At 45.9% G+C, this 23,389-nt stretch overlaps 2 protein-coding genes across 5 annotated transcripts in view; one reads left to right on the top strand and one right to left on the bottom strand.

Annotated features, from left to right (window-relative positions):
- Window positions 1-6,393, bottom strand: part of DEXI (Dexi homolog) — a 14,308-nt gene extending 7,915 nt beyond the window's left edge. Inside the window, exon 1 of the mRNA XM_003800905.3 lies at window positions 5,692-6,393. Coding sequence (XP_003800953.1) covers window positions 5,843-6,130 — 288 coding nt within the window. The 5' untranslated portion in view covers window positions 6,131-6,393 and the 3' untranslated portion in view covers window positions 5,692-5,842. The remainder of the gene's footprint in view (window positions 1-5,691) is intronic.
- A 2,122-nt stretch (window positions 6,394-8,515) lies between these two features.
- The window catches only part of CLEC16A (C-type lectin domain containing 16A), a 223,624-nt gene continuing 208,750 nt past the window's right edge, over window positions 8,516-23,389 (top strand). For all 4 annotated transcript variants that reach the window (XM_012812106.2, XM_023507562.1, XM_023507563.1 and 1 more), the window contains exons 1-2: window positions 8,516-8,821; window positions 21,342-21,470. In XM_012812106.2, the coding sequence (XP_012667560.1) occupies window positions 8,742-8,821; window positions 21,342-21,470 (209 nt within the window). In that variant the 5' untranslated portion in view covers window positions 8,516-8,741. The remainder of the gene's footprint in view (window positions 8,822-21,341; window positions 21,471-23,389) is intronic.

The following is a 23,389-nucleotide window of genomic DNA, read 5'->3' as shown; positions in this document are numbered from 1 at the left end:
AAGAATGGGACAGACAGCACACATCTCTCCATAAGATGGGACATAACTTGCTTCTGTGGTATTTCTGCCAAGAACATGTCATCTAAATCTAACCTTGAGAGTCAACATCAGACAAACCGAATTGAGAGACAGTCTACAAAACACCAGACTTGTACTCTTTAAAAATGTTAACATCATAAAAGATAAAAAGACAGACTGAGAAGCTGTTCCAAACTGAAGAAGGCTAATTTGAAGGGTGATCTAATTCGATCCTGGACCTCAGCTCCCTTTGTTCTTGTTCGCTAAAGGACATGATGGGGCAAGTGATAAAACTTGAATGAAGCTGTAGATTAGATTGGTCACAGCACAATATTAAGTTAAATTTGCTGATGTGACAATTGTTCTGTGGTTCCAGGTATATAAATAAGTTCTAAGGAAATAAACACTGAAATCTTTAGGAGCAAAAGAGCATAAAGACTATACCCCTTTTTCAAATGGTTCCATAAATAATTATGCACATGTGACGCACTGTGTGTATACATACATATGTGCATACTTTACAAAGAAAAGAGAAAGCACGCATTTTGTGCATGTGCAAAATGTTCATTTGTGCAATAGATGCATTGGGTGAAGGGTACATGGGAATTCTTTGTTCCCTTACCACTTTTCTGACGTGAGAAATTAAAAAAAAATCAGAAATAAGGAGGAAGAGTGCATATGAGACTGGCCTGTACAAACTGTGAGTTGGTATTCTGAGGTCAAGGATTGGGAGACCCTCACTAGAGGCCCTGTCAAACCTTTGTGCTGTAGCAAAACCACTGTGCTGGGAGTCCTACTTGGGTTTGTTCCCTTGGCCCCTCATTTTGCCATCTGCATCTCAGTTTTTATTTGTGAGATAGGGATAAAAATATCTGTCCCTCTTATTATAACCTTAAGTTTCTCAAAAGCAGACTACACTTTAGGAAGCTGTGGGGACAAAGACAGTCGATCAACCAGAAATAAGAAATTCAACAGGTCTTACTTTCTTAGTTCAGCAAAATACACACTGGGGTTGTGAGAGCCTGGTGTTGGTCCTGCCTGTTTCTTGGCTGAGATCTCCAGTTTGTATAACTCAGGGCCAAGGGAGTGGGGTCCCTGACATCTCACTGTCTTGAGAGACATGTTGGGGTCTTCTCCTGTCCAAGAGGTAGCAAGCACTGGCATATTTCTGTGGCCATTCTCTTCCGGGTGGGCCTCATGTCAAGAACACAGCTGTAAAGTCAGCCAGGCCTACAGGTGCACCTGCCTCTCATGCCATCACTGTCTGTCTCTCATCTGGATGACAGCCACAGCCTCCTAGTTTCGTTTCTTGTATATGCCCTGACACCTGCCTATAGGATCTCCCATGGTTCGAGTCTGATTATGTCCTCATGGAAGGTTTGGGTTTCTAAGCTGGGCCGTGACATGCCTATTGGGTGTTTTGCTGATAGCAAAGGCCACAGATTGCCAAGGAGGTATGAGGGCAGGTACCCAGTTGGGAGATAAGTGAGGCCTGTGAAACTGTGTAACACGACAGACCACTGAGTGTGGTTACCCTTACCTCCAAATCTGAGCTGCAACAGGCCAGGCCATATTGACTCTGGTAGCAACAGTCCCCAGTGTCCGTGTCTCTAGCCCTGGACAGCTCCTCTCCCACAACCCCTATTGTGTGCCAAGAGAAGGCTGGCAGGCACAAGCCACTTTCACTTTCATTAAGAAGTGGGACAAACCAACCCAGCTGAGCTGCCTCTGCACTGCAACCTCTGGGACCTGAGAATGCTCCCTGGCTCCCAGGCTAGCACAGTGGCCCTTTCTCCCCATTCCCAATCTCTGTTCCTGAGCAATAATTAACACTCTAGGAAAATGCAAAGCCAGTTCTCCAGAGCTCTGGATCTGGTGCTCTGAGAACCATAGAGCAGTGGGAATGGTGTCCCAAGGGTCCCTGGGGCTGGGAAGGCAGGTGGGAAATCTCTCCAGGTAGGCCAACCTGGGATCTCCCTGGCACTCAGCCAGCCAGTCCTCTTTTGCTCATCATAGGATCTAAATCAGGTGTCCTCAAACTATGGCCCATCGGCCACATGCAGCCCGCCTAGGACATTTATCCTGCCCACCGGGTGTTTTTGCTGCCGCTGTCTGTCCTGCTTAGCAGCTGACTTTTCCCGGGGCCTGCAGTCGGCCCTCTAACAGTCTGAGGGACAGTGAATGGGCCCCCTGTTTAAAAAGTTTGAGGACCCCTGATCTAAATATTCATACATGAATGTAGGTGCAGCATTCACAGGGTCCTCTGTGTACACATTTTCCATTATATCTATTAATAATAGCAGTTAATATCATTTCTTACTATATACAAGAAGGCGAAGGGCTTACGTATATCTCATTTAATCCCCCACAAGAAGGGAGCTTTTCTTTTCTTTTCTTTTTTCTTTTTTTTTTTTTTTGTTGTAGCCATCATTGTTGTTTGGCAGCCCAGGCTGGATGCAAACCAGCCAACTCAGGTGCATGTGGTTGGCGCCTTAGCTGCTTGAGCGGCAGGTACTGAGTCTAAAGGGGAGATTTTTGTTTCCATTTTATAGCAGTAGAAAGTGAAGCACAGAGGTTAAGTAGCATGCCCAAGGTCACAGCTAGTCTGGGATCTGAACCTGGATTATCTGAATTTAGAGTCACTGCATTGATTTGTGCAGAACACAAGTAATCACATGAGGAACAGTAAAAAAGAGCAAGATTTGACTACTCATGTTCCTCTACTTATGGAAAGGGGCCCAGGGATAAGGTTCCATTAGGTCATCTTGAGATCTTTCTCACAGGCTTTCCTGCCATTGGCCACCCCCCAACACATCCCTTGGGACTGGGCTTCCTGGGCACGTGGGGCCAAGGCCTCCTTGGCTTGGATTTGGGAATGGGGAGGAAGGAAGGCTGTGCACAGCCCCCAGCCTCCCCCAGGCCCAGGTCTGTCTCACAGCCCCAAGTCCCCACTTCCTGGGCTGGGCCCTGTCATTCCAAGAGCTTTACAGGGTGTCCTTGAGAGATATTTCCTGGTGTTTCTGCTCAAACAGCGTTTGCTGCAAAATATGTTGAAGCATTTGGGCTTTGGTTTTCAGTTAAGAATATGCCAATGTTTTCATTTGGAAGGGGAAGTGTTTCTGTTTATATGGTAAAGAGATAAAATAAGATGTTCTTTACCAAGTTACACTGCTTGAAAGTCAAATGCTTGGCTTGAAGACAGGGATTTATCTTGAGATCATCAGGGACCAGCTCATGGCTTGGCAGATGGACAGGAAAAGACCAACATTTGTTGAATGACTGAATGAGGGAATATACAAGGGGCCTAAAACTAGGAATGGTATGAAATCAGTACTCAAACAGATTTTGAATGGATCTCATAGGTTTTACCTCTGATAAGAAATCTATGCATTTCTCTACCTTCACTAATCTTGTCTTATCCAAGCCTCTGTTATCTCTGGCCTGGACAACTAACAGCCTCCTACTTGGCTTCCTTCTTTCCACTCTTGCCCCTTCAGCCTATTCTGCCCATAACTACCAAGGTCATCTTCACAAAATGGGAATTGGATAGTGTCCTCCCCTGCTAAAAACCTTTCAATGTCATTGCAGTGCTTTTGGTCATGGCCTCCCCTGTCCCTCATGGTGTGACCCCCACTCACCCTGCTCATGGGGCTGCTCTCTAGCCTCGCTGGCCTCTTCTTAGCTGCTGGAAGAGCCCAACCCAGGGTCTTAGCACTAGTGGGTCCCTCTGCCTGAATGGCTTTTCTCTGCATCTTCACGTCTGCCTCCTCCTATCAAACTAGGGCCCAGCTCAAATGTGTCAAATCCTCAGAGAGGCCTTCTCTGACCTCCCTAACTAAACCAGCTCATCTCTATTTTCCTGTTTCACCTGCTTGAGATGTCTACCGCAGATAGATGCCTGGTGCTGTTCTAAGTGCTGAAGATACAGCAGCAAACACCATAGGGAAAACCCATGTCTTTCTTACATGGCTTCACAGCTCTTAAAAAATTTGAGTATCTTGTTTGAGTACCTACTAGTTTTCCTCACCGGATGCCAGGAGGGCCAAAGCTGGATCTGTCTTGCTCACTGCATTTACTCACTCGGCATAATATTGAACAAATACTCATTTGTTCAATATAAGAATGAACAGAAAGCAGGCAGGAAGGCTGGGTAGGTGCACAGAGTAGCTGGCACACGCTCCCCCTGGCACTAGGCTCTTAATAAGATCTTACTGAGCTTAATTTTCTTCAAAAAAAATCTCATTGTTGACCCTTTAGGGAAACCTTGTACCCCTAGCTCTGCTGCCAGCAAGTCATGCCCACCTTGCATTATCCTCTGCAACAGACTGTTTCCCCTCAAAATTCCTATGTTGGAACCCTAATCCCAATATGATGGTATTAGGAGGTGCCACCTCTGGGAGGACTCCACCTATGGCAGGGGGAACTGTCCTTGTGAATGAGATTATAAGAACTACAAGAAGTACAGGTTTTCTGTTTAAGCCATCCAGTCTGTATTATTCTCTGACACTATCCTGATCTATGACACCCTCTGACGATGGTCATCTTGGCAAGGACAGACAACACAAAAGTGGGGCAAATTCAGCTTGTTTGGGGTAAATGGGATCAGTGTTCATTTTCCAAAAGGAGGCCTACCCACTTCTTCATATCCCTCCTTCATTGTCATGCAGGCCCCATCCAGGTGATACTCCAACACCTCCAACACCATCTAGCTTGGGGTGGGGGGGAGGGTGAGCCAAGGAGTCCCTGACTGCCCTTTAAACCCGCCAGTCTGACAGCTGCTGACAGCTTCCCTGACACGCATGTTCTCTCTCCTCTAGTCTAGCTGCCTCTCTTCCTTGCTAGGTGACTTTGACCAAGTCTTACTCCTTCATTTCTCTACCTCAAACACTCAAAACGTGGTGGATGCAAGCTCCCTGGTCACAGCCCAGAGACAGGACTTTAATACCTCAGTACAGTGCTCCTGTGGTCCCTTCTCCTTCTGATCCAAAAGCCTTTTAAGGTCTTGCAAACACTGCAGACAAAGCCAACTCCAGCACCAAATACCCCCCTCCCCACTCCCCGCTTGTCTGTTCCATGAAGGCAGCCTGCAAAACTGCCAGATCTGAGCTGCAGAACTGGTGAGCTGGGGCACCCTGAAATCTGACTCCAAAACAGCAGCAAGCCCAAGGCCAAAAGGAAGTACAAGGTTCTTTGCTAAAGGTGTCTTCTCCCACAGCCTTGGCCTGGGGCCCCTGCACTCAATCCCCACCCTGTCTCCCAACTTCTTCCGAGACCTCCACGTCTTTATACACCCAGGACCAGTGAGGATCCCCAAAATTCCAACGTCACCATCAAAAAGATGAGGATGGGGGGAGGAGCTGATGCCTCTACTTCAAATGGAATTAGGTGCCAAGGCTTTTTCCATAACGTGTGAGGGTAAGTCCCATGACTACCCTAAGCATAACTTAGGCTCTGGGTCCTCTCCCACTTCAGCTGTTGTCTCCTTGGCTGAGTGAAGCTTTCCAGCTCCCACTAAGGGTTTAAGAGGGGTCGGTGCCTTTCCTGACATCCAGTTAGACCTGGAGGAGGTGCACGGAGAAGTCCCAAGCCTAGGAGAGGGGTGTGTGTCCAGCCTGGGGGAGCCTCCCTTTCCCTTCCCAAGCCACCCTCGTCCTGTGTAGAGTGGGCACTTACAGGCCTCGGAGGCGGGGAAGAGCCTCGTCCTGGGGTCCCATCCCCATCCAGACGGTGCCCCGAACCAGCAGTGGCGGCATGATCTGGGCAGTTGGTTCAGCCCCGAGGGTTGCGGCTCGTAGACGGGAAGGGAGAACTGGCAGTTAAGACCCTATTCCAAGTACGCATCGAAGACGTCGAGCTCCGAGTCAGCATCGTAAAGGCCTGAGCCGGGGTCGGAGAGCACGCCGAGGTCCACGAGTGCCTGGTCCATGTCCTCCGGCAGAAAGACAAGGCCCACGTTGAGGACGATGTACTCCATGAGGAAGGCGTAGTACAGGATCAGCACATTGACGAAAAACAGGCCCACGTAGAACATAGAGGGCAACAGCGGTGGCGGCACGTAGGGGACCAGGGGGCCCAGGGCGTCCAGGTGGGCCGCGACCCGGGCACCGGGCATGCAGGGGATGGGGAGGGCGGCGGCGGCCCGGCGATCCCAGGGAGCTCAGCCGCTGCGGCGCCTGGGCGGCCGGCGAGGGGACCGCTCAGCCATCCAGGGGCGCCCCAGGGGTCGACAGAAGCGGCGCTGGGCCCCAGGTGCCCCCCTGCGGATGTGCCCTGACCTCCCAAACGTGCCGGGCGGAGTCAGCTCACCGGCGGATGTGCCCACAAGGTCCCCTCCACCACCCGGTGGCCAGGCAGTCCCTCCTGGAGTGGCCGGCGGCTGCCCTGCTCACGCTCACAGGCTCTCGCAGCGCCGGCGGGGACCCCACCGCGGTTCAGCGTCGAGAGCCAGTCCCAGCAGCGGTCTTTCCCGTCCAGCCCTGCAGTTCCTCGCGCATCCTGCGCGCCCCCGCAGGCCCAGCGCCCATGGCTGCAGCCGCAGCCGCCGCGTAGCTCTGGGGTCCGGTTCAGAGCACCGCCTCCGGAGCGGCCTTGCACTCATTGGCCCGCTGCCCCCTGACCGCGCTCATTGGCCAGCTTAACGCCCGCGTTCATTGGCCTGAGCATACCCGGGGGCGGGCACCGCTTCGCTCCGCCCCTCGTGGCGCCAGCTTCTGACTTGCTTTGCGGGTTCCGGATTTGCGCTAGAATCTCAAATCCGATTCACTCTACCAAGGAGTAGGGTCCAGGGAGTAGGGGGAGAGAAAAGGGACTGAACAAATTCAAACCTCAACTTATCCTAAGATTATAAAAGTCAAAAGAAACTACGGGCTTTTTCTGCACCTTGCAGAACTGGGAAGGAGCCACTCCTCTTTGGGACTCAGTTTCCTTTCTGAAAGGAGGCGGGTGGGGATCGTCGGAGAACAGTTCCACTGAAAATCTTGGATAATACCCAAAGCGCCAGTTTTCATGATGGAGCTCATATCCTTTGCTTCTCCATATGCTGGCAGCTGAAAGGTCTGCCCCTTGGGGGATCCGCATCACAGAGTTTTGCAAACACCTGAATAAAGAGATTTCCAGGTAGTTCAGACCTTCAAGCCATGAGGTTGCTTTTCGTTTGTTTTTCTTTGTAAATCATGTTTAAACACAATAATAATGCATGTGGCTAAACATTCAAACAACCACGAAGAGCACGGAAAAGTAGGTCTCTCCTGCCTGCTGATTGCCCTGCTCTTGGGCACCTGTTTTACACCCTTTCCCAAACTAACCCTGCCCAAAGCGCCTTCCAAAGCAGTTCAACGAAACTTTAAATCTCAGGTCACACTCCAACTGGGTAATATGTATGCATTATGTAATTGGAGGCAGAAGATGTATTGTAGTATGTTACCCCCTTTTACAGATGAGGAAACCAAACCCAGAAAAATGGAGGGGCAGTGGATGCTTTGAGGGTCCGGAACTTGTCCTTTACTCTCCATGACTTTCTCTTAGCCCCTCTGTATGAATTACAGGGCAAACCATTAACCTTCCACAAGTCTCCATTTCTGAGCTTAAGGTGAAATAAACCTTCACTCATTTATTCACTCTGCCAATAATTGTTGAACACCAACTATGTGCCAAACCTTGTGCTAGCCATGGAGGAGGAATTGACCCTGACCTAATTTTTTCGTGAAAAGAGTTAATGGGTCACACTAGATCTGAAATCTGCCCTCACTGAGCTTCTAATCCAGGAGAGAAATTTATATATATTTTGGCTCATGTAGAAAGTTTGGTCTTTCCTTTTTCTTTTTAGTGTGGTAGTTTGGGAAATGGCATGGATTTTGGCTGAAAACCAGACAAATCCTCTGAAAGTACAAGATGTTCAGTTTAGTACATTGTTGCTTGTAGGCTTTTCCAACACACATACGCACACACACGTACACAGTCTCCGTGGAAAAAGGAAAAAGCTGCGAAGACAAGGCAGTTACAGAATTGTTGCAGTTCTGCTTTACTGGGAAGGTATAAAAATAAGGGTGCAAGAGTAGGAGCCTTGGGTGGGTATGAGCCACCTATCAACTGCATGACCTTGAGTAAGTCAACCTCTCTGTGACTCAAGTTTCCAAATGGGAATAATAATTGTACCTATCAATAGTAAGGTTGTTGTGAGAATTAAATGCCTTAACATACGTAAAGCACTTAGGACAGTGGTACACAGTATAAGCTATGCAGTACGTATTCTAATCTTATAAAGCTAATTAACGAATTATCAACATCGTGGAGACTAACCTCCACTTATCCTCACCAATTTCTTCTCCAGGTCTCAGCTCACAGGTTTTCCAGTCCCGCCCAACCGGACGATTCTGTGGTCCTCCGCACCTCTTGCCCCTCCTCTTCTCAAAGGCCGCAGGCCCGCGGTTTCGTGATGTGTGCCGGATCTTGTAGTCCGTTCGCAGAGTCCCGTCGCCAGGGGCTTCGCGCGTGAACTGCATTTCCCAGCATTCCTAGAGACGGTGGCCGTAAAGCGCGGTGGTCGAACGGCCGGTTCCGGGGGAATGTCAGTGCGGGGCTGTGGGCCGGGGAGGAAGGTGGTTGGCTGTCCCTCCACCGCCTCCTCCGCTGCCTCCTCCGCTTGTGCTGCTGCCGCCGGCGCTGGGCCGCTGGGCTAGTCAGGCATGAGACGGTGAGGCGAGCGACGAACCGGGACCGCCGACATGTTTGGCCGCTCGCGGAGCTGGGTGGGCGGGGGCCATGGCAAGTCCTCCCGCAACATCCACTCGTTGGACCACCTCAAGTGAGTGTATGAGGGGTGGAGAGGGGAGGCCGCGGGGCTGGGCATGGGGATAGGGGGTTAATAGATCCGGGCTGGGAGGTGTGTGAGCGAAGGTAGTGGACGGAGAGGGGGGCCCGGGGAAGGTTGAATGATGTTAAGAGCGAGGACTCTGGAGTCAGAGCGCCTGAGTTCGAACCCTGACCCCGTCGCTCCTGGCTGTGTGACCTTGGACAAGTCGCTTAGTTTCTCAGAGTCTCAGTATCTCTGCCTATAAAGTAAGGGGATACGATTTCAGTTTATGGACGAGGACTTTGTTTTTGCCGGTGACAGACAGTGGCCACCACGCCTCCTTGGGTGGTACTTCTTAGACTGGACAGTTTAAGAGTCAAAGGCCTGAATCCCGGAGTTGGGCAGATCTAAGTTTGAATATAAGTGTGTAAATTTAGGCCTCAATTTCCTCACTTGTAAAATGGGTAGAATGACAGCACCTGCTTCCTGTAATTGTTTTGAGGGTTGATTGGATAAGAGGATGAACATAAAAGCTCAGAACATGTTTTAGTCCTCAATAAAGAGCAATAATTAAAAGGACAAAGTATATTCTTGGGGGGAGACTAAGCAAGGAATAATCAGAAATAGAACCTGTGGGAGGTCAAGTGGCAAACAGGGCCCTGGGAAGCAGGAGTGCCCAGAGGTTGAGACTAGCTCTGCAGGCAGACCTGCCTTCACATTCTTAATCCACCACTTAGTGGTTGTGTGGCCTTGGACAGATTACTTCACCTCTGTGAGCCTCCATCTTTCCATCTGCAGGTGGGGATAATGCACATTGTACAACAATTCAGTAATGTCATGCTGTGTTTATCAGTTCTGGCAGGGCCTTCCTAGACCACCATAGCTAAACTGGCCTCTTATCCCAATTTCTTTCTGCCATATCTTTCTCTCGATTTCATTCAGTACCCCACTGGTAGTTTCAGGGGGATAGAGACTGCTTGGTTTGTTCACAGCTGTATTCTCAGCATCTACCTCTGCACCTGGCACACAGTAGGAGCTCAATGGATTCTTAAAGAATGAAAAATGAATGAATGATTTGGGGAGAGGTGCAGAGCATACAGGCTGAGACCCAGGATTTGGAGGCAGGTGGGGGGTGTGTGAAAAATTGGGACCTTTGAGGAGGAAATGATTTTAGGGAGGAAAATGTTGGATGAGTTTTCAGAAGGGGGAAGTAGGCAGACCTTTAGTGTTAAGAAATAGCTTCTGAGATTACTAATGAGAAAGAAAAAGAATGGGTGGGGGTGTGGCAGGGAAAATGGAAGGAAAGATTGGTTAATCAGATGGGGGGGCTTCTTGTTTGACCTCAGGGTGAATTGTGTGCTGTGATTCTCAGCTGTGTCCTTTCTAGCATGGAGTGGCATTTAATAAATATTTTGCGAGTCACCAAGATTGAGGGGCTGGAGGGTTCATTATGTGGTGAGGGGACTGTTTGGGGGAAGGTGGTGAGAGAAGACAAGAGGAGGAAAGAGGCTTGGACAAGAATGGGGGTGGATAGGGAGGCAGGAATCTTAAATGGGAGGGGCAGCTGGCCGGGAAAGGGAGAGACTAAAAGATTTCAGGAATTTATTGAGTGGGCAGATGTGGCTGAGAAGGGGAGGATGGTTATCCAAAGAAGGCTGGGCCTCCTGCCAATACCCAGGTACCTACAGGCTCTTACCTAACTCTGCCCGACTCTGGTCTTTTAAAATTACTGTAATAGTTATTGACTGCTTTATTCTGTTTGAAGTACTTGCTAAGGACTTTCTGTGTATTATTTCTGTTAGTCCTCAAAGATCTATGAGTTGTAGGAACTATTATGCTTCCATTTTACAGAAGTAGAAACTAAGGCTCAAGGTGCTTAAGTCATTTGCCGCAAGGTAATAACAGCTAAGGAATGTCTGTAGGACTTGCACTTCTTACACTGTCTTCCCGAATAAAACTTCCTGATAGGTGAGTTTGGGGACACTTTTGACTCGGCTGAGTTCTAATTATCAATAGGGCATCTTTTCCAGCTGGCCAGCTGGGGGATAGTAAAGGTCCTCAGATTCCTTTGTAGTATCCTGGGAAACTGCTGAGGTTCATCATGTGTCTGTTGGGTACTTTGGAAACCTGAGCTGCCTGTCCTGGATGAAACGGATCAGTTTAATCCATATTACAGCCAGAAGAACCCGAGATTCATACATTAGTGGGAGGCTTAGAAGAGTTGCAGGTAAAGTGGAAAAGAGTGTCATAAAAGCCAGTGCCCACCCCAGTGCTTGTGCTGCTCTTATTTTGACTGTGTAGTAAACATATTGAGTCTTGAGTACAGAACAGCTCATTCCCTGAGAGTTTGTAGGCCGGTGGGGGAGACAGCCATAGAGCCAGTGGCTGTGCCGTATGACAGTGCTGGGAACACCGTAGGCTCAGGGCTCTGTAAGGAACCCTTCTTGGATAGGTGGGAGTCACTGTCTGAGATAGTGGGGTGTGGAGGGAGAACACCATAATCAGGACCCTGGGGCTTATGGCATGTTGAGGTAGGGTCTGGTAGTTGTAGGAGAAAGAGTTGGGATTTATCTGACATTTAAGGTGGCCCACCATCCTGGTTTGCCTGGGACTGAGGAGTTTCCTAGGACATGGAACTTTCAGGACTAAAAATGAGAAAGTATTGTACAAACTAGTATAGAATGGTCACCCTACCAGTGACAAGTGAGAGTTCTTAATACAGTCTTACTCTGACCTAAAGCAGTAGGAGAGGAGAGGTTAAGATATGTAGGCAAATTTAGAATTGATAATTTGTATCTGGGAACCTTCCTCTTTTAATGGACTTTATTTTTTTAGAACAGTTTGAGATTTATAGAATGATTGAGACGATAGTACAATAAGAACTAGAAACCCTTTTTAAAACACATTATTCTTCTTAACGCTCCTGGCTTGCAAACTGGAGAGAAATTTTCCTTTTATGGTTTTGCTTTTGTTAAATAATGGAAAACTGTGTCCTTGTGGTCTTTGTCTACTTAATTAGTGATTTAGTTGAGGCAAATTTAAGTAGTGAAAAGGTTATTTCCTCTACATCATGGGTGTATTGGCAAGGTTGTGTATTGACTGACAGATGGTCACCACTAAGTAGAAAAGCTTTGCTGATGGAGTCGCGTGATTGCTACTGAAATATTATTTTTACCAGGGACTGCATGTTTACTGCTTGTAGAACTTGGTTGTTGTGTGTTGTGCTGTTGCCTTCATTCTGGTCATCTTTATGTGATGGCCAAGATTCTTAGTTGCAAATGACAGAAACCCAGCAGGAATTGTCTTAAGTCCCAAATGGAATTGGATAGCTTCTGTCACTGAGTAGTCTGTCCTGGCTAAACCGTGACTGAATACAGATATTTAGACAAAGCTGTCAGGAATCTGCCTCTTTCCATCTCTCAGCTCTGCCTCCTTCTGCATTGGTGTCATTCTCAGGCAGGCTCCAGGCTTGTTTAGTAAATCTCTGGGGAAAAGAGAGCTTCCTTTCTTAGTATTGCCAGCAGAAGTCTAGAATTGAGTGGTTTGCACCAACTGGAGATCTCATGCTATTCCTGAGCTGTCACTGTGGCCAGGTATACACAGTACTCGGGTTGGCCAAGTCTCTAGCCAGGTTGGGATGAACTCCACCATGCTAGTGGACAGAGGTTGAGAGAAAAGGGTGGTTCTCTATGGGAGAAGGTGGAGAATGTATGCCCAGCAGGTAGCTGCTCACCTACTCTTGGTATATTCAACTTTTGGCTAAGATGGTACTGACAGTTTCAGAGCTGGGGGTACAATATTGCCATATTGATTTTCAAATATCACATTCGCTAAATGACACATAATGGGTCCTAGATACTCATTGTGTCTTTTGGGATTTCAAAGTGTTTCAGACTCTGTTCCCACTCATCCACTTGGAGTATGCGGGATCAAGGAACATTCTTGGTTGGCAGATAGCTGTTTAAATGGAGCCCTGGATGAGTCATTGTTACCAGGTAGTAGGGGGTCAAAGGAAAGAAGGATGTTTCAGGCAGAGAAATGGCACTGGAGAAAGCCAGTGTGTGTGTGTGTGTGTGTGTGTGTGTGTGTGTGTGCAGGGAGATCAGTGCACATTGGCAGAACTCAGGTGGTTCAATAAGGGAGTATACATGGGGTGAGGGGGAGTTGTAGGACCCAAGTGCAGTGCCATGCAGTAGAAGAGGTCACCAGAGGGCAAGTCCCTCTGGGCCTTGTAAATTGAGTTAAGAATTTGCACATTAGAATACAAACAGTGGGGAGCCATTGAAAGTTTTTAACCAGAGAATGCTGTGGTCACTGAAGTTTGCAGAATGGATTGGAAGAGGGCCAGACCATAGGTGGGTATCTGCTTCAGGGGCCGCTGCCCTCTTCTGGTGAGTTGTGGGAACTGGCCTCCTGCAATCCAAGATGCTGCTGCTCCCTGGCACACACCACACACCTCACACACTCACCTGAGCCTCCCTCCTCTTCCTCCCCACACAAATGCCAATTCCCTAAAAATTGCTTGCTCTGGTGACTTCTTTTTAGACTTTTTTCTAACTTCTCTTGTACTTGTTCTCATTTTCCCCCTCAGTTATCACATTATTATATACTGTGTTCTCTTGGCCAAGAAGTGGACCAGCTGTTAGATCCTATAGGTTCTTTAAGCTTCATCTCAGCCTTGAATCAGATCCCCAGGAAGCTTGCAGGACTCCTTGAATGTCCTTTTGCCATCAGAAATTATCTTACTCTGTTATCTATCTTTTTTTCTTTGTGAATTTGAACAGAAGCTCCATGAAGTCCTGTGTGACTTGTTCAGCTGGGTCTAGTTAGATGCTAGCACAGGGCCTGGCAGATAATAAACAATCAACAAATATTTATCACAGGATACATGAAACAGGCAAGTTCCAGCTAGCCTTATCTTAACAACTGCTAGCTCTTACCAGTTTGGTGCCTATGCGGGAGCTGTGACTTTCTCTAGGGTTGAAAGCTCTGCCTACACTCTCATTGTGTAACCCAGGCCCAGTCGCACTTGCTGGTCCAGTTTGACTTCTCTGGGGCATGATTCACCAGAAGAAGTGCTGCCTGTGATCCCCCATCTCCATGTGTAGCTTCTTCTTGTCCTGCTGGCCAGAAGGCTGGACACTGACCAAATGGTGGTTTTCAAGACACAGAGTGGGATATATTGGAGAATGTCTGGGTGCTGAAAAAGCCAAACAGACACAGGCTGTGTGGCTCTCACTTCCTTTCTACACCTGGCACCTGGCTATTTGGAGGTGTGTGTGTGCACTAAGGGTAAATTATTAACCATCCAAGCCTCCTACCTCCCTACTTATCCTTTCTCAAGCTCCAGCCTGAGGATGATTTTCAGGATCTTCAAATAGGAGCATCTTATGAGGCATATTATGGCACAAGGCATAAAACTTGAAGCTGTCTTCAGAAAATGCTCTCACTAAAGATGAACTTGGACAGTATGACTTCTGAAGGGTGTGGGGCTTTATTAACAATAGTGGTTTAACTTGTGAAATTAGTGACTCTCTTGAGAAATCAGGGTCCCTTGAGGCAGGATTTGTAACCATCATCCTTGGTGATGAACTTCTGTTGTGTTGGTTGGAGTTTTTCGGTCTCCAGGCGTTTGAAATGCAAGCTTGTCTGTCAGTGTGGAGTTAGCTAATGTGCAAGGGTCTGATACTGAGACTCCACATCTGCAGAGCTTCTTTTAGGGCTGTCATAATGCTGGCACTTTTCCAAAGAAATAGAGTAAGGGTCAGTTGTAAAGACTTTCCTTAAGATCAGAAATGTATTTTCATACCTTTTTGGTTTGTTGTTTATTTGGTTTTCTTTTGTGTGTGTGGTATTCATGACTTAATGTAAACGCTTGGCCAGTAAAAGTGTTTTTTACTTCATTGTTGCCTTTGTATAATATTGAATGAATATATTCATGAGGTCTGGAGTTGGACTGTGTAGTTCTGTAATCCTGGCCCCACCTACACTGCAAGGGGCCCTGGACAGGTGTCTCAGCTCACCAGAGCGTCAGCCCTGTAGGGTTGTTGTGCAGGGGTAAGTAAATGAATACAGTTGAAGCGTGTAAAACAGAGCCTGGCATTAGTAAGCTCCAACAGTCTTTATGACGATTAAAATGGAAACACATGGAGTTTGAGAGGAAATGTTATCATAGTTAACAGTCCTTTTCATTATATGAGAAAAATATTAATTTGCTGTAGATAAATGTCCCTGGTAATCATTCTGTCCTGGGAAACTTTTCTGAGATAAGGACCAACTTTGCACATAGAGATAGTTATCTGCAACATCGTTATCAGCCGAACAATTAGGAATCTTCCTGCCCTTCAAAAGAGTAGTTGCTGTGACATACTATGTAGCAGAAGAGTAGCTTCAGTGACATACTTTGTAGTCATTAGAGATATTTGCAAACAAGTTGTCAATAACAAAAATGCTTTTATTTTAATTAAGGTGGGAAAAAAGATGGCCATACAAATAGATAAGCAGCTTGAGCTTCACTGTGTAATATCCACAGCAAAGAAAAAGGCCCAAGGAAATACCTAGCATGGTCAATACTTGCATTTCTGTTTTTTTGTTTTTGTCAAAGTTTCCTCTTTTTTTTATTCATTTATTTATTTATTTTAGAGACGTAGTCTCAGTTTGTCACCCTCAATAGAGTGCTGAGGCATCACAGCTCACAGCAACCTCCAGCTCTTGGGCTTAAGCAATTCTTTTGCCTCAGCTCCTCGAGTAGCTAGGACTACAGGTGCCTGCCACAATGCCCGGCTATTTTTTTTTTTTTTTTTTGCAGTTTTTGGCCGGGGCTGGGTTTGAACCCGCCACCTCTGGCATATGGGGCCAGTGCCTTACTCCTTTGAGCCACAAGTGCTGCCCATCCTGGCTATTTTTTTGTTGCAGTTTGGCCAGGGCCAGGTTCGATCCTGCCACCCTTGGTATATGGGGCCAACCCACTACTCACTGAGCCACAGGTGTTGCCCTTTGTCAACATTTCCAACCTATCTAAAATAAATGTTAAATTTATCAAATTATTAAAATGTTTATATCTCTTAAGTGGTTGAATTAATCTTCTAAAACTTTGGAATTAGATGCAGCATTAAAATATTAAAGGGTCAGTTTTTTTCCCTATTACATTAAAATAAATGTATATTGAGAATATCTTTCTAAAACATTACCTAAAACAGTCTACTAAGGCATTGTGGGACAGAAAGACCAGCAAGTGCTTGAAATGTTGTGGGTATTTCTGGATGTCAGCAACAGATATTTAGAAGGTGAATACTGCAAATAATACTATTTATGATAGCATTAAAAAATAATGCCTAGGAGCAACAAAAAATGTGCAAGACCCCTATTCAGTAAACTTGGAAAGAAATGATATAAATAGTATAATGTTTCTCTATTGTAAAAGTGGATACAGTTCTTTCCAAATTTAGCTATAGATTTAGGGCAACTTCAAAGGAAATCTTAGGTATTTTTGTGGGAATTGACAAAGTGATTTCTAAACGTATATGGAAATTAAAAGGGCCAAGCATAATCAGTATAATAGTGAGAAAACAGAAGGCAAGAAGATGGAGGACTTCTTACCACGTGGCAAGATATTAATATAAAGCTGCGGTAGTCAGATAGCATGGTATTGGCACAAGGATAGATAAGTAGATTAATGAAACTAGAGCATTATTAAAGAGACCAACATATATATTCACCTAATTAATGACAAACAGGACCTGGAGTACGGTAGAGAAATGAAGGCCTTTTTGGTAAATGGTGCTAGTCAACGAGATCTTCATGTAGAAAAAAATTTTTGCCAATACCTCACACCATGCACAAAAATTAGCTCCACATGTACTCTAAGTTAAAATGGAAAGTGTAAAAACAATAACTTTGGTAGAGGAAAATAGCTGTTAACTGGCTTGGAAGCAATACCCCTTCCACTGTGCCTGAAACCAGTAAAATGTGCTTCAAGGGAGGGACAATGGGAACAGTAATTTATGCTGAGTGTGGTGGCCAAATGTATGTATTTAACAATCTATAGGAAGAGTCATGAATAATATCAAAGGAGAAATGTGCGTCTGTTCAAGTAAGCTTTATGCTCCATTATGGGATCCAAGTTCAGAAAATTGAAGTCCCTCTGATGTCAAAAGGTGAAGCAAGGACACAAAAGCCCTCACTAAGTGTGCTCCATAGACTAGTTTTTACTCGCTGGTTGCTGGTCTCATTAGTAAAGAATGCTGCTTAGATGTGGTGCTGAAACCACAAATAGGAAGGTATAGATCATGAAATTAGGTCCTTTTTAGTTCATGAGGAAAAAAAACCTATGGTTGTCGCAGGGGAGGGGATGTAACGAGGTAGGTCTGACCTCTGATCCTGACATGGCTGGTTTCTCTAGTTAGAGAGAATGATTAGGATTTTACTTTAGTTCATACAGCATTGCTTCGTGACCTTGGGTAGGTAAGAATTTAAGCTTGATTAAAAAAAACTATCCTAAGTAAAGATTCACAAATTAGACTACATTAATGTTAAGAACTTCTGCTTTTCAAAAGACCAGTATAAATAGAGTGAAAAGGCAAGCCATAGTTGGAGAAAATTTTTGCAAAGTGTATATCCAATAAAGGACTTATGTTTAGAATGTGTAAAGAACTCCATCGGATACATAAAAAGCCACTTAGCCTAATAAAAAATGGGCAAAAGACTTGCACAGGCACCTCACAAAAGAAGATTTTCAAATGGTCCATAAGCATATATGAAAAGGCACCCAACTCCATGAGTCATCACGTAGTTAAACCCCCACTGCACTGTCACCATACACTTAGCAGACTGGCTCCTTTGAAAAAAGCAAAGAACGCCAAGCGTTAGATAGGCTGTGGAACAAATGGAATATTCAGATCATGTCTGCCGTCCCCAGGGCTATGGGTGAGCTACTGAATGTCCCCCAACCCTCAGTGTTGCTGTCTTGTCCTGTGCAGTGGTAACAATGTGTACATGCCCAGGTTACTGTGAATCTAAATGTCATGTGCGGCTCTCCCATGTAGCCAGGGGCATGGAAGCTCCTAGAATCTTCTTTTCAGTTATTACTACCTTGCCCTTTCATTACTGTTGCTGTAAGAGCCTTGTAGTAGTTACTAGGATTTTTTTCAGAGATTTAATGAAAGCAATAGTATCTAGAATTTATATCATACATAGAAACTGCCAGTTTAATTTTCTGTCTCTTACCCTTCCTAACAATACCATAGTACAGCAGTTCTCAACCTGTGGGTCGTGACCCCTTTTGGGGGTCAAACAACCCTTTCACAGGGGTTGCCAAAATACATCCTGCATATCAGATATTTACGATTCATAACAGTAGCAAAATTATAGTTATGAAGTGGCAATGAAAATAATTTTATGGTTGGGGTGCCCACGACATGAGGAACTGTATTAAAGGGTCGTGGCATTAGGAAGGTTGAGAACCACTGCCATAATAGGTGAGTACTAAAGTATTTAGGTACTATTGTTGCTCCCATTTTGCAGGTGAGATAACGTGTGCTCATAGATAAAGTAACGTCTTGAGATCACCGAACTAATAAGCGATAGAGAAGTGCTGAGGATCTGTCACTCAACACCTGTGTCCGTAATGAACCCATGTTCTCTAGTGCCTCTCAGCAAATAACCCAGACTTTCTACTTACTTCTTTGGCCTCTCTGTACCTTCCCATCACAGCTCCCCCCGAGGTCCTCTTCCCCTGTTTGGATTCAGCCTAATCTCTCCTTCCTACATTCCTGGTATATTCTCGTATAATGTAGTAAGAGGTTATACTGGTCTGCATTGTAATGACCACATATAGTAATAGCAGCTGACCAGGCTGCTGTTGAGTGCTCCCCGTGTGCAGGCACCATGCTTGGCCCTCTCTGTGTTATCACATTGACTCCCTGGAACAACTCAGTGAGGAGGCCCTGACTATTACCACCATTTTGTAGAATCTGAGCTACACAGAAGTGAAGTGCCTTGTCCAGGGCCACAGTGTAGAAGAGGCAGGGCCAGGGATCAAGCCCAGATTGGCCAGAGGCCAGAGCTGGAACTCTTCACCACAGCTGTGTGCGGCACTTGGACCCTTGGCTGATCAGAGCATCTGTGTTCATGAGGACCATCCCCTACTTAATCCAGCATGTGTTGAGCACCTGCTGTGTACCAGACATTTGGAGTATATTGGGGTCGCCAAAAGCAATAAGTTGCTGATGATGACCTTGAAGAACTCAGATTTAGTAAGGGAGGCAGATCATAGGAGATCGGGGTGGTCTTTGTAGTCCTGAGGTGGGGAGTGAGGGAAGGGAAGCCTTCTCTAAGGAAGACTTTACTAAGAAGTGCTTGAGCTGGGTTTTGAAATGTGGATAAGAGTTTGCTAGTTGATGAGGGCAGCAAGGGCATTCTAGGCAGAAAGCCCAGTCAATTGAAGTCACACCTGGTCCTAAAGATTTTAAACTCTCGTGTCATCGTTGAGGGTCATCAGAGCAGAGCCACTCACCCAGGCCACTGACTTCCATTGGGCCAGGTGTGTGATGCTAATGGATGTCATCCTCGACACAGAAGAAAATTCCAGAGTGAAGGATCATCTGCCCCTCCCTCACACTGCCGACAATACCTTATCCTTGGCAGGGTGTTTGGCCTCCTATGCACTGCATGGACAATGTCACTGATAGCCACAGCTGGCATGGTGAAGTGGCTGTCAAACTTCAGGGATTGGGCCCTGCAACTAAAAGCCAGTGGATCTGGGATAAGGAGCAACTTAAACAGGTGATTCTGGTGTAGGAGGCCTGTGAATTTCAATTTGAAAAACGCTACCTTTAGGTCTCTTGGGGAAGATGCACCGGGGTCCACACAGTTCATTCCAGCATGATTCAGATGCTATAGAGGGTTACCTTATCACAGAGGGCAACTGTCCTCATGCTCCTGCATGCAGCTGTGTCCATACATTTGGCCACAAATGGTGGAGGATTTATGTTTTTGGAGGGATATTCTATTACTATGTGTTAAAAACTGCATGCCATTTAGTTCATGCCATGATGAATTAAATTAAGTGCTTGATTATATTGCCTTGAAAATATACCATACAGCAACAGTGTTATATAAACCCCAGCCTTAAGCAGCAGATTGCTCCTTATTTATTGTTCCATCTGCAAAGTTCTACCTCTTTATAGCTTGCCCATTTATAGAGATCGTAGTTGGAATGATCCTATCTAATCTTTCTATGCTTGTTCTCACCAGCACTCCTCTCTGCAAAAAAACTGAAGATGGCCATAAACAGAACCTGAAGGTGACTTTTCCTGAGTCACTTCCTCTGAGTGTCTTCTTTTCCTTTCCAAGCCTGAGGCTTTCTTGGCAGGAGAAGTTACCTGGATCTATAGGCCCTGGAGGAATCATCGTAAAAGCTGTGTCAGATGGCACTCTCAGGGCACCCAGCCAGGCTGCTAGTCCTGCCCTACTCAGGACTGGCCTTGGTGATTGTTTTGGTTTCCTCCACTGCCAGCAGAGGTCTTGAGGACTTGACTATGTCTTCCTGTCTTTGCCCCAACGGTTGGCTTCCAGGCCTTTGGATGGGTGAAGATGGCATTCTAGCCTCTCTAGCTCCTTTAACTCTGAATTTAACAATCTATTCTCAGCAAATAAGATGGTTGCTCCTGGGCTGCAAACAACCTACTTCATTTGCGCCATAAGTTCTGATGGGCATACAGCACTTCAAGGGGGAATTATGGGCACTCCAAGGGGACTCTTTTTTTTTTTTTATTAAAAGACAAGAGTCTCAAGCTCGCAGCAACCTCAAACTCTTGGGCTTAAGTGATCCTCTTGCCTCAGCCTCCCAAGTTGCTGGTACTACAGGCGCCCGCCACAACACCTGGCTATTTTTTTGAGATAAGGTCTTGCTCTGGCTCAGGCTGGTCTTGAACCCTTGAGCTCAGGACAGTCCACCCTCTTTGGCCTCCCAAGTGCTGGAATTACAGGCATGAGCCACCATGCTCGGCCTCCAAGGGGACTCTTGATATGATTTTTGTCCTAGCCACTGGCTTTGGGACCTACCCTCTCTAAGCTGTGACTCCATATCCAAATCTCAGCAGTGGGTCCTGTCTTAGGCATTTGGCCCTGGGCCCTCCACTTGTTCTACTGGCATTGAATCTCTGGGGAGCGTGTACAACAGGCTAATGCCTGCTCTTTCCTATGTCCAGCTGAGTCTGAATGTCCGGGTGGGCTCCAATAACCCCAGCTTTATCCAGCTCTTCAGGTGATTCTCTTGTACTCTGAAATTTGAGAATAGGGTTTGATGATTCTTTTGTCTCAGTATGAGTTGATATATCTCTAGTTGTTTAGTGCTCTAAAACATTGTCTGCCACTTTTCTTGGGTGGTAAATTATGTCTAATCTGAATGTGAAATTATGCTGATTCTGAAAATGTACTGCCCTGTTGTTCCCAAAATGTTGCCGGTGATCACTGAGCTTGAATTTCATTTCAATTTGTAATTTTTAATTTGTTTTTCTCTACTTTCTTTCAGGTATCTGTACCATGTTTTGACCAAAAACACCACAGTCACGGAACAGAACCGGAACCTACTAGTAGAGACCATCCGCTCCATCACTGAGATTCTGATTTGGGGGGATCAAAATGACAGCTCTGTATTTGAGTAAGGGTTTCTAATGATTTTGTGTTTTTTGATTCTTCTTCCCTTGAGAATGTTTTTGTAAATGTATGCCATGAGTCATTCCTGATGATGTCAGGATTTGACGCTAATTTGGTCTTGCCCAGATATCTATCTATATCTATAAAAAATACCCTTGAAATACTGTAGAAATGCAAGCCGAAAATGGGGAAATTATGGAAATGAATGTCTCCACAAAATCTAGAAGTGTCATGGATAACTTTCCTCCAAATAGTTTCTGATTATGTCCCCAAAAGGAGAAAATATCCTGGTTGGCTAGATTGTATATAACAAAAAAGACTCTGCTCTGGGGAAGTCACTGAGGGTTCCCAGTTACTGTGTTTAGTGATGCCAGGAACAGTGTTGAGCTCCTGATGAGACAGTCCAGCTAAGTCTCCCATATACCACAGGGTGGAAGTATCCCCCTTTTTTCTCAAGGTCATGCACGTGGTAAGCAGTGAAACAACAGCCTACACCCAGAGTCCCTGAGTGGTTTCTCCCCATTCTTGTACTTCTTAGATGAGCAGTCTTAGGCTAGCCTCTTTATCTCCCTGAGTCTCAGTGTCTTCATCTTTAAAGGACAGAGAAAGTTTCTTATCTAGTGCCTGATACTAAGTAGACACTCAATAAATGCTAGCAGAGGATAAAGACAGGTATATCTACTGGATAGTTAAAAGGCTATAAAATCATGAGCTGCCTCCCAAATAGACCTGGCTCCATAGTACAGAAGGATTTGGGATTGGGATTGGGTTATAACAACCGTTGTGCTGGGCAATGGTGGCTCATGCCTATAATCCTAGACTTTGGAGGCCAAGGCAGGCAGATTGCCTGAGTCACGGATTGAGACCAGCCTGAGCCAGAGCGAGACCCCATCTCTAAAAAAGCCAGGTGTTGGAGGAGGAGCAAGATGGCAGCCAAGTAACAGTTTCCTTGCAACTGGGCATGGTGAGACTGGAGAGAGAAGACTCCAGGCATCTCTGGCTGGTGGGATCTGCCAGAAACATCCCTTTGGTGACACAAGGAGTCAGTGAGAGACTCCTGGACCCCATGAGGAGGACAAAAGCAGTGGAGAACTGGCAAGTGGTTGCGTGTGCTTATTCTGTCTAATCCCGCCAGCAGCTGACTCATCGAAACCCTCACCCAGAGTCACAGTAACGTAAAGAACAAGAGGAAGTGAAAGGAAAATTAAGGCAAGGAAACAGGTAAAAGAAAACACTCATGAGGAAGAATCAGCAGAAAAATCCTGGCAACATGAAAAACCAGTCGAGAGCAACCCCCACAAAGGACTGTGAGGTAGCTACTGCAGAGGATTCCACCTATAAAGAAATGTTAGAAATGACAGAAAGGGAATTTAGAATACAGATGATGAAAACAATGAAGGAAACTGCTGATAAAGTTGAAAATAACCAAAAGGAAATCCAAAACCAGAATCAAGTAAGAGATGAACAATATGAAGAATATAAAAAGGATATAGCAGAGGTGAAGGAACTGAAGCAGTCAATTAGGGAACTTCAGGATGCAACAGAAAGTATCAACAACAGATTAGACCATGCAGAAGAAAGAATCTCAGAGGTAGAGGACAAAGCTCTTGAGATAACTCAGATAGTTAAAGATGCAGAATAGAAGAGAGAGAGAAAGCAGAACGTTCACTGACAGAATTATGGGACTTTATGAAGCATTCAAACATACAAGTTACAGATATCCCAGAAGGGAAAGAAGAGTGCCCCCAGGGGAATGGAAGCCATAGTAGAGAATATTATAAATGAAAATGTCCCAAATATCGCCAAAGATTCTGACATACTCCTTTCAGAGGGATATTGGACCCCAGGTGGCCTCAACTCTAACCGAGCTTCTCCAAGACACATTGTGATGATCCTGTCAAGATCAAAAAAAAAAAAAAAAAA

This window comes from Otolemur garnettii, unplaced genomic scaffold (assembly GCF_000181295.1).
Source record: "Otolemur garnettii isolate 467f Iridium unplaced genomic scaffold, OtoGar3 scaffold00189, whole genome shotgun sequence".
Lineage (NCBI taxonomy): Eukaryota > Metazoa > Chordata > Mammalia > Primates > Galagidae > Otolemur > Otolemur garnettii.
This window is presented reverse-complemented; position numbering and strand designations above follow the sequence as displayed.